Genomic DNA, 12,455 nt, shown 5'->3' with positions numbered 1-12,455 from the left:
AGTGGATACGATGATCGGGCGCTGTGTGGCCTATTTCGCCGTGGACTAAACCCTCAACTCAAGGACGAGCTGGCGACCCGCGACCACAGCACCAACCTGGAGGAATTAATCGACCTCTCCCTCCTCATGGACAATCGCCTGAGGGAGCGAAGCCGGGAGCGTGGGGGTGAGCGGCCCCAGTTCCGACGAACACCCACGGAGGAACAGGTGCAGCTGGGAGGCAGGGACGCTGGTGCGGAGGAAGGAAAGCGTCGTTTCAGCGATCGAGCGACGACTGACGGCGTTCCACCATCTCCTCACGCCGCAACCAGCCATCCGGGGCCGTCACCCCCTGCCCACCAGGAGTACTGTGAGTCACGACCGCGCGCGCCTCCCTTCGAGTCTAGGCGAGTCGACTCGCGGCCTGGTCACCCCAACAGACTCGAACTCGAGGGGGAGATATTAGGGGGGTCCCGGTCGTGGCGGGTTCGGGCTCTGGTAGACTCGGGGGCAGATGACTGCATAATGGACACCGATCTCGCTTCCGAGCTGGGTTGTTCCGTGGAGAAGCTGATAGATAGGAAGCGGGTTTGTGATCTTGATGGGCGTCTCCTGGCGGTAGTTACGCATAGGACGGAGCCGTTGAAACTTCTACTGTCCGGCAACCATGTCGAACATCGTCGTTTTTACTTAATGCGGTCTCGCAACGCCCCGATCGTTCTCGGGTTACCCTGGCTCAAGACACACAATCCCGTGATTTCCTGGGCGCGCCCAGCGATAGACAGCTGGAGCCAGTACTGTTACCAGCACTGTCTGCAATCGGCCGTCGGGAGGCATGAACGTGTCACACCCCCCGAGGAGATCTGCCTTGACGGAGTGCCGGATTGCTATCGGGATCTAAAGGAGGTGTTCAGCGAGGATCGTGCCCACTCTTTGCCTCCACACCGCCCCTACGATTGTGCTATAGACCTGCAGGCGGGCGCTCCGTTGCCGACCTCGCGGCTGTATCAGGTGTCCCAACCCGAGCGCGAGGCATTGACGGAGTACATCAACAGCTCGCTCGCCGCAGGTCTTATTAGACCATCGCGTTCACCGTTAGGGGCGGGTTTTTTCTTCGTAGGGAAAAAAGACAAGACCCTGCGACCCTGCGTAGATTATCGGGGTTTAAACGAGATAACTATTAAGAATAGATACCCGCTACCCTTGCTGGACTCCGCCTTCGCCCCATTACAGTCAGCCACCATTTTCTCCAAATTAGACTTGCGCAGCGCTTACCACTTGGTTCGCATCCGGGAGGGTGACGAGTGGAAGACGGCTTTTAAGACCCCTCTGGGTCATTTTGAATACTTGGTTATGCCTTTTGGGCTCACCAACGCCCCTGCCGTTTTCCAAAACCTAATCAATGATGTGCTAAGGGACATGATTAACATCTTTTGTTTCGTTTACCTTGACGATATTTTAATTTTTTCCCGGTCATTACACGAGCACCAGCAACACGTTAGGCTGGTGCTACAACGTCTACTGGAGAACCGGCTCTTCGTCAAGGCAGAAAAGTGTGAATTCCATGTTCCCGTCATCTCCTTCCTAGGGTTCATTATTGAACAGGGCAGGTTAAGGGCGGACCCCATTAAGACGCGTGCCGTCACTAACTGGCCGGTTCCAACCAATCGCAAGGAACTGCAGCGCTTTCTGGGGTTCGCCAACTTCTACCGACGCTTCATCCGCGGTTATAGTCAGAAGGCGCTCCCCTTAACCCGCCTTACGTCCATTAAAACCCCATTTAAGTGGGATCCGACCGCGGATGCGGCGTTCGCAAACCTGAAGGCGGCGTTCACCAGTCCCCCCGTACTACTGCACCCTGATCCTGATCTCCCCTTTATCGTGGAGGTGGACGCCTCGGATTCGGGGGTGGGGGCTGTGCTGTCCCAGCGCTCTCCGGTCGACCAGAAGTTGCACCCCTGCGCCTTTTTCTCCCGTCGACTCAGTGCCGCCGAGTCCAATTACGACGTGGGCAACCGTGAACTGTTGGCAGTTGTGACCGCCTTGCAGGAGTGGCGGCACTGGCTCGAGGGGGCAAAGGAACCCTTCACGGTCTACACAGATCATAAGAACCTCGCCTACCTTCGCTCCGCCAAAAGACTGAACGCCCGTCAGGCCCGGTGGGCCCTCTTCCTCACCAGGTTTGACTTTATCCTCACCTACTCTCCCGGGTCTAAGAACACCAAGCCCGACGCCCTCTCCCGTCTCCACGAGCCTGCGGGGAGGGATCGATCCCCGGAGACCATCCTCCCGACCCGGTGCGTCGTGGGGGCCGTCCAGTGGGAGGTTGAGCAGCGGATCCAGGCAGCCCTGGAGGGGGTTCAGGTGCCGAAGGAGTGCCCAGCAGGGAGGCTATTCGTACCTCCCTCCTTACGATCTGAAGTTCTGCAGTGGGGACATGGGTCCAAGGTGGCGTGTCATCCCGGGGTGAACCGGACTGTGCAACTCGTCGCCCAGCGTTTCTGGTGGCCGGAGCTCCGCAACGACGTGACGGAGTTCATCAAGGCCTGCACCTCCTGCGCCTGCGGCAAGTCGTCCCATCAGCCGCCGGCGGGACTGCTCCAGCCGTTGCCCATTCCTCCTCGCCCGTGGTCCCACATCGCCCTGGACTTCGTCACGGGTCTCCCGCCTTCCCGGGGTCGAACTGTCGTACTCACGATCGTGGACCGCTTCTCCAAGGCGGCTCATTTTGTTCCTTTGTCCAGGTTGCCGTCGGCGCTGGAGACCGCCGACCTCCTAGTCGAACACGTCTTCCGTCTCCACGGCATTCCACTGGACATTGTCTCGGACCGGGGGCCCCAGTTCGTATCCCGCGTCTGGAAGCAGTTCTGCCGGTCCCTCGGGGCCACTGCCAGTCTGACCTCGGGGTACCACCCCCAGTCCAATGGACAAGCCGAGCGTGCCAACCAGGATCTGGGGGCGGCCCTCCGCTGTGTGTGCCTTCACCGTCCCTCGTCCTGGGTCGACCACTTACCCTGGGTGGAGTACGCGCACAACACCCTCGTCTCTTCTGCCACCGGTAGGTCCCCCTTCATGGCCGCCTACGGGTACCAGCCGCCGCTGTTCCCGTCCCAGGAGGGGCAGGTGGAGGTCCCCTCTGTGCAGCACCACCTCAAGCGGGCCCATCGCGTGTGGAAGGAGGCCCGGGCTGCGTTGTCCCGCACGGCGGCCAGGAACCAGCGGATCGCGGATCGTCGCCGGCGCCCGGCTCCTTCATACGTGGTAGGACAGAAGGTGTGGTTGGCGACGAGGGATCTTCGGCTGGCCGGCACGTCTGCGAAACTGGGACCCCGATTTACTGGACCGTTCGAGGTCGAGGCCGTCATCAGTCCAGCTGCAGTCAGGCTCCGGCTACCGCCCACCATGAAGGTTCACCCCGTCTTCCACGTCTCCCTTCTCAAACCCGTGTCTCCCAGTGACTTGGCTCCTCCTCCCACGCCGCCGCCACCTCCGCGGGTCGTCGACGGTGACCCGGTGTACACGGTTCGTGCCATCCTGGACTCTCGGCGCAGGGGAAAGGGGTTCCAGTATCTGGTCGACTGGGAGGGCTACGGGCCTGAGGAGCGGCAGTGGGTGCCTCGCTCCTGGATCCTTGATCCGTCCCTCTTGCGCGACTTCCACGCTGCACATCCATCCAAGCCGGGTAGTCCGCCGGGAGGCGTCCATTGAGGGGGGGGTACTGTCACGTCGCGTGTCCGCCAGCAGGTGGCGGGTTTTCTCCCCCGCCATCCGCGCACCTGTCCGTAATTTCGGGCTGATTACCCTCTTTTATTAAGAGACTCCGACAGTCATCTCGCTGCCGGAGAATTCCACGCCGTGCCATTGCTCTCTCGTGCTAACTCCTCGATTATAGATTACTCGTTGCCTTCTTGCCTTGCGGCCTTTACTCTTGCCATTCGCGATTAGTCACTAAATTGTACTCTCTTATATTGCCTATTCAGTAGTTCCTCGCACCTTGTTTTTTCGGCGAGCGTTTTCGGTTGTTTCCTTATTTCTCCCCTGGTCCTTATTTGACCAGCGTTTTGTGTTACCGTTTTTTCCCTGTCGGGCTCTTTCTGTTTTTGTCATTAAAGACACTCTTTGTTTTGACAAGGTTCTTTCGTGTCTGTTTTCCGGGGATCCAATTCTTTATTTTCATTGTTCTGCACGAAGCGATAGTTATCGCTTCGGACAGAACGTGACACAACGTGACAAATCAGTATACCCGTCTCGATTGTGGTTTTAGGGAGGACGGCGTTGCATGATTGCGCATGCATGGGTATTGTTCTCGGATATCTATTATGCAACTACGTTAGAAGAACATTTCTAGTTGCCGCTTTTCATCAGATTCTTCTAAGAGGTGTGCCTCACGTGGAGGCATTGGACTGAATTTGTCTCCTACAGTTATTTGGTTTTATGGATCAATATACTTCTCCACGGCAACAGAAGAGAATAGGATGAGAATATTTGAAGAAACGTTTTGCGTGGTTCACAGGCTGGTTAGTGGGCTTTGTGAGCTCAGAAGTTACACTTGTGTGTGTGCCCCATTTCTTTGTGACAAATTTACTAGCCGAACCACAAAAATCCCCGACAATGTCATACATTGCATCACGTTCAGTATTTCCTTTATGCGGTTTTAGAATTTGATTGAGGCAAGGGCGGCTCTTGTCTTGGAAACACGCGAAGCTGCCTGTGAAATTGAGTCCAGCTGAGAGTGCCAGTGGGAGGAGGCACAACATCTAGTATAGTATTCGCCCGCCTCGGTGACATTGACTTCGGTAACAACGTCATCGCGGGGCTCGAACGGCGACGTCACAACCTCCTGGCAAGGTAAGTCATCGATATGTACTACTTTAAGCTTCCTTTGCGTGAGGCAAACGCTACATTGGTGGCCTTAGATTCATGTCTCACTTTCGTCGAGGGCGTCTTATGTAATTTTATTTTGAAAATCCAAGTCATGAGATTCGCTTTGGACCGCGGTGGTTCGCGCGAGGCGCGTGTATGTTGCCGGACTTGAGGAATGTAGTCAAGCGCATTTTTTATGTCACTTTCAACTTATTGTGCTTCTAATCTAATGATTCGATTCAGTGTTCGCATTTGAAAGAGAATCGTTAAGAACTGTATGGACCGGAACTGATTTCTCAGATGAAAATATGTCATCATGCAGCGGCGGGTGTTTTTTTATTATTATTATTTTTTTTAACCTGCATGGGCTTTGAGTGAGTGGGGGACTTCCCTGACTTGCTCCACATCTTTAAAAACATCAACCAATTACAGCAGCTTTCAATGTTATGCAACACAATCGAACAGCACGCAAGTGTGCCATGTGCAGCATCTTAATAGTTGAAGTTTACGAGTCACGACTTTAGTCAAACAACATGAATTAGTTCTGTGTGCTGGATGGGCGTGACAAAAGCAGGCACATTTGGTTGGAAAGTAAGAAGGTACATTCTGAGGATTCGTGTGGGAATAGATGACAGTATTTGCTTAACCTCCAGCGGGAAAGACTTTCTGTTCTTCGCCTTTACCGTTCTAACGGCAAAGTCATGGAGCTCAAACCCACTTCAGCTGACCTTTTTTTTTTTAACATATTGTCCTTTGAAATCCGAGCTTGAAGAAGTCCTGCGCATGTGTGTTTTATCGGACTGTATTAATAACCGGGAACTTTGTGTGGACCGCTCATTGGAGGACACTGACGCATGTCAATTTTTATGGCCTACTCGCACAGGGTTTGATTGAATTGTCTTTTTTTTTTTTTACTTTTATGGGAATGTTTAGGGGCAGGGGGGAAGACTCCAAATTGTCCTCAGCTCTCGTGTGTTCTTTTTCTTCCCCACAGTTGCAGCCATGTTTTCCAAGGCCACTGCCAACTTTGTCCGTCAGGTTGACCCGGAGGGAAGCCTCATCCACGTGTCCCGCATGAATGACTCTTCCAAGCTGCTTCCGATGGCTCTGGTGGTCAAACGCAAGCGTGTCTGGTTCTGGCAGAGGCCCAAATACCGGCCGACAGATTTCAAGCTCAACGATTTGTTGCTGGGCGAAAAGGGGCTTACGCCTGGTATGTAAGTCTTGCTGGATGATTGTGTTTATTTCTTGACATTAAAAGTACAGTACCTAATAGCGCAGGTCATCGTTCGCTCTCCTGATATATCTTATTGATCTGAACGAAGTGGATTGTTTTTTTTTTTTAGGTTTTTACAGTACAAAGCCCAGTCCGGATTTAGAGCTGTGCGCCCAAACACTATTTTCCTCTGTTCTCATGTTCCCCTTTATACTCCTTTTAGATGTCTGCTCTTTTTTTAACAAAAAAAAACGGCAAAGAAAGAGGAAAACACATGCAGAGTTACTCCTTAAGTTAGTGACAACTGGACTTTTGTGCTGCATATTTTTCCCGAAAATGCACCGTACATAAATCATTGTACGCGAAACGACCTAGGGTCATGTGACCGTACGGTTCGAATTTCAGGATGTACTAACGCCTCACGTTGATGCCCGTTTCCAGTTGTGTCCAAGAAAGAATTTGTGACCTACATGGGCATTTTTGGAAACAAACTCGCTGGCAAGTTGGACACGGAAGCTGCTTCTGTCGGCGTAAAAGTCGAGGCTGTGGGCTCATCTAAACTCCAATCGGATTTCGGCATGCTGAAGAAAGAGGAAGTGGATGTGAACAAGTTGTTACAGGACTCCAACAAGAGGTACTAAATAATTCCTGATATGGAACAATCGACACCGACGCCTACATTCAGTGGTGTTTTGTTACTGCGGCTATCTCCATTGCGTAGAGTTACGCATTCATCTCTCCTTTGGAACCAGGCTGGTTGACATGGAGCACGTGTTGGTGCAGCAGCTCGAGAAGCGATCCGACATCCTGGCCGTTGTCAAAGAGAGGATCCTCACCACCGCCGCCTGCACTGTCACCCAGACCAAAAAGGAGCAGTGTGCCTTGCACGCCATGGTGGGACTGTTGGGCAAGCTGGGGGCCAACGTTAAGGTGAGTGTCTTGTGCATCGGAGGACAGTTAGAGGACTTGTGCCATAGTCTTGTCTAGCCTCGTGTTCGCAATCTGCATGGGGTAAGAGCAGTGGCGGTTTTTGTTATGCTCAATATGTGCGGCCCCACGTCCTCTGAGGGTAACGGAATGTCGATTTAAAGTTATACGACAAGATTGCAGCTGTGAAGGAATTTTGTTAACTCGTTCGGTACCAGCCAATTCTAGACCAAGTCTGAAAAGACGTTTAAAAAACGTCTTTGGGCGCGAAGGAGTTCATAGTGAGTGCGTGTATCTCATTTCAGGTCTGCATCAAGGAGAGCAACGACATAGAGGCGAACATGGATGTCTGTTTGGAAATCCCGTCTGATGTCGTCATTGCGTATAGCGTCCTGGAACTTAACATTGAAAAAGACGGACACTTCAGTGAGTGTGTAACGGTCGTGAATGTCATGTTGCGAGGTGGTGGTGGACCCCAAAAAGCAGGCAAAAGGGACGAGCAGGGTGCACTTGACAAATTGTATTCAAACAGAGAAAGCTAAATCCAAAACAAACAGTCCAAAGTATCAAACCAAAATCATGAGTGAAGCTAAAACATAACAGTGACCGAAACATGACTGAAACAAATCTGACAGCACTAAAACAATGAGTGGTCGGGCGGGGGTCCTTTTATACTACAAATTCCATAACGACCAAGAGGTGTGCAGATTCAGGGAGAGCCCTACAGTGCCACCTGTTGGTCACAAACTGAAACATGACAGTGAATGCCACTTCTCCATTCTTGGAAAGATAAAGTCGTTCCCAGAAACGCTTGGAACAGCTGGAATGACATTCTTATTTTCTTTTGCGTGATCGACACTTTATTTATTTTTTGTGACATGGTGTAAACTGTTCATCCGTCCCGTAATGACCTGCATACGTCATTTCAGAGATATGCCTCCAGCCTGGACTAATCGGAGGCTTTGAGGCCGACAAGGTGAGGTCGTGGTCCTCTCAAGACGATATAGACGTCGTGGACGGGAGGTGCTTTGATGGGAATATTCTGGAAGAATCACCGCAACAAAATGGTGTGTGTCCGAGGAGAAGTCTTTCTACGCCTTTCACCATCCTCTTACAATGTTCACTCGTCATTGTTTTGGAAGTGAAGTGAAACTCAGAATTACATCTATTAATTCTTGCTGGTTCCCCTTTCTCCCCATTAGGACAAATTATGAATGACTATTGGGGGTTTTTCTTCAAGGAACTGGTGTTTCTTCTCAAATTACAAGGGAAAGTCCAACTGAAAGTAACCCAAAGAAATGTAAAACATATGAACGATCCGCACTTCAGATTTTATCCGTGCGGGAAGTCCTGGCATTAATTTTTCTTCTGTAAGTATTTCAGCAGAATGGAAAAACATGTCAGGTTAAGGTCTAATTGAACCTTTCAGGGACAACGGTTACTACAGTGGACGGCTTATCGTGTTATCATTTTGAAGGTTATCATGATTGGTGCGTGAAAGGGGTTAAAGTCATACCGACTGTTTGTACAAATATGACCCAAAATTTTGGGCTTTCACTCTGCACTTATTTTATGCAGCGTTCAGAGAGGAGAACGTCCCAGCTCACGCTTGCCATTTGTGTTGCTGGTTGTGAGGCGACTAAACGGGAAGCGGCCTCTTTCCCTTTTTTGGAATGTGGAGTAGGCTGCAATTTGAGTGATTTACCACTGTCATTCCTTTGTAGGAGCTCCCGTGGAAGACCTCTCTCCACTAGCCGCGCTTCCCCCATCAACTCGATGGGCCTTGTATTGCAAACTGCAAGATATCCTGAGGGACAGAGTGACTCTGTCGCATCTGCAGTGTGCGGTCAGCAAACTTTCACAACGCGACCACCCGTGACGATTTGAATTCCAAATCTTGTCTTTCGTCTCTTTCAGCTTGAGGAATTGTGCGTTGGCAGAACACCGGACACGACTCGGCAGGAGACGCTCCCAGACTCTGTCGAGAACGCTTCTCCTTCCTTGCATGCTGTTCATCTCTTGGTCACTGCCTTAGAAGGTGAGAGGAGACATCCTCAAGGACAGATACCCGAAAAGCTTTTTCCAGTCTTACATGTGGTCTTTTTTTTTTTCTTTTGTAGAGCTCCCCGATAAAACTTTGAGCCTCATGTGTGACAGTCAGCCCGAGTTCATAAAGGCCTTCAGCATCCTGGTGAGTAGTTTCAAGACCTGCTCATCGTCATGTCCGCTGACAAAAAAAGAAGCTTTTATTCACTATGTTTCCCAGAATTTTGACCCCCGTGGCGAAGTCATTATCAGGCATGTTTTTAAATATGTTTAAAAGCTGAAAGGCATTTAATGTAGTCATGTGATATGCCCATTTTTGTGAGGCTCATCGCCATCTTTTTAACCCGAGAGGGTGATCAAAATTCCCCGTTATCCATCTCCCTTCGTTCTAGTTGAACATGATGAAGGAGAGCGGCCGTGCCCTCTCCCTCGAGTGTCTTCCTACTCCGATGCGGGAAGAGCAAACTTTCCAGCAAGCAAAGAAGCTTCTCGGCTCCATTGGCGTGACCATCAGCGTAGACGGCGACCAGCTGTGGTGGGAGAAGGGAGTAAAAAGTCAAATCCAATTCTTGGTCCTCTGCCTCAGCGCGTATGGAATGTCCCTGCTGTGCAGTGGACAAAAACAGGAATTATTTTCCTGTGTGGTCTAGGTTCTCGCACTATTGTAAAAGGTACCCGTACTCAGTATTTGTGTTCTTGCATTTACAGACTACAACAGTGTTTCCCAACCGTTATTGAGTATTAATCCAAGACACATATTTTATTTCATATTTTTCAGCAGTAACATATTTATAAATATATATATATACACAGTATGTACAACTGCGCCACGAGTAACATATATATAAATATATATATATATGTACAACCGCGCCACGTACGTCATCTGGAGCAGTTTATATTTAGATTTAACTCAGAAGGTATTGATTAATATCTTGACATTATGCTACACGAATAGCAGCTGGTGAATACACAGGTTAACGGTCCTTTGCGCCATCTTGTGGTGGAGCATTTAATACACCTGGCTGTCGCAATATGTCGCTGTCTGGCTTGGGTTGATGAACAAAGTTACGTTTTTGTCGGCAATGATAATTATCAGACCACTTTTACCTGATGATTTCTCACAACACACTAATGTGGCTGGGAATCGCGGACTATCATGTTTATTTATATGTAGATATATATTTTGAATGGAAGAAATTATTGTATTTCGATAACGTGTCACTGTTATTGTGGTAAACATGAAGGAGGTCGGTCGTGAAAAAATGTTTTTACATCTATTTTTATTCATCTTTTATTGACTGAAAGAACTTTATGGGATCGTTCTCGGTTAAGTACAGAGATTGGAATTTTAAAGGAAAGACCACTGAAGTCATATTTGGTGGCGAAATAGTATCTTGTTATTTCTTGACTGTTTCTGTTTCAAAAACAGAAAAATTAACGTATGCTAATGTGCACTACTACATTTATACTGAGGCATGCTAAAACTGTTCCCAGATTCTTGCTGTGGTGGTGTTCTACTTTTATTCAGGCTGCTTTTAACAATAGCTATTGAGAAGACGTTACAAATATTTATCAGAAATAATGAATGTATCTAATTCCATAAAATGTAACGAGGTACCACATTTGTGTTGTGAATTTATTTGTTTTATGGATTCACTTTGACTCCATATAGGAAAGTGCCATTTTTTTATGCACTTAAATTTGTTTGTTTGACGATATGCAGAAATAAACGCTTTATGAATTTTCTTCGGTGTGTATTGGTGATTTCATGAATTACTTATAGTGGGTTTTGGGGATTGATCTTAGTATGTGTGTTGAAACTGCAAGAAAAAATGTTCACAGGAGGATTAAGGGTTTATGGTGTCACTCCAGTTTAGCATTTGGTCAATTAAACGTCCTGTGAGGAAAAGGAATTCCAATCGGTTTTCTTTGTAGCAGTTAACGTTGAGCTAATTGTACTGCAGGGCTTAAGCAAGCAGACAATATGTTTGTCACAACAATTATGTGTTCATGACATCTGTGACTGTGCAGAGGAAGCACAAAGTATCTGGATGCAAACACGAGCATAATTATTGTGTTTATGTTGTGCAAACCTTCAAGAACAATCAATGACAGTATTTGCACGCGCAGCAGCAAGTAATTAAATACAATGCATGACAACTGTTAATGGGATGAGAAGAGTACTGGATACAAAGTAAACTACATGCATAATTATTTTGGGTTAGAATTTAAGACACAAAGAGTATGATTATAAGAATAACTGGAAAATATTTTGGAAGAATAAGGAAGTTTGCTTTGTTCGGAGATGATTACTGTATCTTAAAACAAGTTCATAAGTGAAACGTTGTTTTGCATTTGACCAATTACGTGTGAACATGTGAACACTAACTTCCGCTATCTCCACGACTGTGTTCTTTCTGACCAATCACAACCTCTTTAGTTTGTGACGAGTGCGCATGCGCCTTTAAAGCCGTGCGCTCGCAGGGAAGTCAGCGGTCCAACTAATATCGCTGGTAAACACGATGACGTTTAGATTATTTAAATTATTATTCGACATGTAGTGTGCTTTAATATGTGTTTCAGTCACACGTAATTACCCGTCTCGCTGTAGTACATGGTCCCAAGGGCTAAATCATGTCGAACGCGCCACGCTGTTGTTGTTGTCATGTGCTAGCATGTTGCTAAACTCTGCTAACATACGTCTTTTATATTTTCAAGACACAAAATGGAGCCCCAGCAGGACGTGCAACCACCAAGGCAACAGCCTATGTTTTATATCTGTGGAGGTAACTATTGCCTTTGCTACATAAAAGTGTTTATTAATTGTATGAAGTGACGTTGCAGATTTTGATTCCATATTTGTGTCATAACTATGCGATTGGTGAAGAGCAGACTATTGTACCGTTTTCCAAATTTAAACTGTAGAATTTCCAAATCAAGAGATGTATTTTACATTTTAAGAAATAATTTCATCCCCCCATTTCAACAATTCAGTGAATTTTATTGCATCTTAGTAATGTGTGTTGTGTGTGTTTGCAGAGTGCCACACTGAAAACGAAATCAAGGCCCGTGATCCAATCCGGTGCAGAGACTGTGGGTACAGGATCATGTACAAAAAGAGGACAAATCGATGTATCCTTTTGGTGTCTGCATAAAAAGTGAGTGTATGTACAGTATGTATGTATTAATGAGTAATATCGCTGCCTTTCCTTGACTGGTGATTCATAGTGGTTGTGTTTGATGCCCGGTGAAGTGGATCTTTTCTTGTGTCTGAACATGTGAATAAAAATGGCAAATCAATAAGTGACCCACATTGAACTCCCTTTTCTTCTGTGCTTTTTGTTCTGGAAAATTGGTGGTAATTTGCCACTCGTCCTGCACTACGTCCTGCACTACTATGTTTATGAATGATTATAATGGG

The 12,455-nt window shown here is 48.1% G+C and overlaps 2 protein-coding genes across 2 annotated transcripts; both read left to right on the top strand.

Moving 5' to 3' along the window:
- The first annotated feature begins 4,719 nt into the window (after positions 1-4,719).
- Positions 4,720-10,341, top strand: LOC127603771 (gasdermin-E-like). Its single transcript, XM_052070374.1, has 10 exons — positions 4,720-4,827; positions 5,837-6,055; positions 6,500-6,692; positions 6,811-6,988; positions 7,291-7,411; positions 7,915-8,052; positions 8,710-8,831; positions 8,903-9,023; positions 9,106-9,176; positions 9,424-10,341. The coding sequence occupies exons 2-10, from the start codon at positions 5,845-5,847 to the stop codon at positions 9,679-9,681; spliced, it is 1,413 nt and encodes a 470-aa protein (XP_051926334.1). The 5' UTR covers positions 4,720-4,827; positions 5,837-5,844; the 3' UTR covers positions 9,682-10,341.
- A 1,093-nt stretch (positions 10,342-11,434) lies between these two features.
- polr2k (RNA polymerase II, I and III subunit K) lies at positions 11,435-12,352 on the top strand. Its single transcript, XM_052070419.1, has 4 exons — positions 11,435-11,547; positions 11,753-11,820; positions 12,074-12,166; positions 12,263-12,352. The coding sequence occupies exons 2-4, from the start codon at positions 11,760-11,762 to the stop codon at positions 12,283-12,285; spliced, it is 177 nt and encodes a 58-aa protein (XP_051926379.1). The 5' UTR covers positions 11,435-11,547; positions 11,753-11,759; the 3' UTR covers positions 12,286-12,352.
- The last annotated feature ends 103 nt before the right edge of the window (positions 12,353-12,455 follow it).

This window comes from Hippocampus zosterae, chromosome 7 (assembly GCF_025434085.1).
Source record: "Hippocampus zosterae strain Florida chromosome 7, ASM2543408v3, whole genome shotgun sequence".
Taxonomy (NCBI): Eukaryota; Metazoa; Chordata; class Actinopteri; order Syngnathiformes; family Syngnathidae; genus Hippocampus; species Hippocampus zosterae.
Note: the sequence above shows the minus strand (reverse complement) of the source record. Positions and strands in the feature narration are given on the sequence as shown.

What these genes read in the sequence shown, in the direction of transcription:
- polr2k (XM_052070419.1), top strand. Translation starts at nt 11,760, where the DNA reads ATGGAGCCCCAGCAGGACGTGCAACCACCAAGGCAACAGCCTATGTTT. An exon ending in TATGTTTTATATCTGTGGAG is followed by an intron (nt 11,821 to 12,073) that starts GTAACTATTGCC and finishes GTGTGTTTGCAG; the next exon opens with AGTGCCACACTGAAAACGAA. An exon ending in CAAAAAGAGGACAAATCGAT is followed by an intron (nt 12,167 to 12,262) that starts GTATCCTTTTGG and finishes GGTGATTCATAG; the next exon opens with TGGTTGTGTTTGATGCCCGG.
- LOC127603771 (XM_052070374.1), top strand. Translation starts at nt 5,845, where the DNA reads ATGTTTTCCAAGGCCACTGCCAACTTTGTCCGTCAGGTTGACCCGGAG. An exon ending in TTACAGGACTCCAACAAGAG is followed by an intron (nt 6,693 to 6,810) that starts GTACTAAATAAT and finishes CTTTGGAACCAG; the next exon opens with GCTGGTTGACATGGAGCACG. An exon ending in TAAAGGCCTTCAGCATCCTG is followed by an intron (nt 9,177 to 9,423) that starts GTGAGTAGTTTC and finishes CCTTCGTTCTAG; the next exon opens with TTGAACATGATGAAGGAGAG.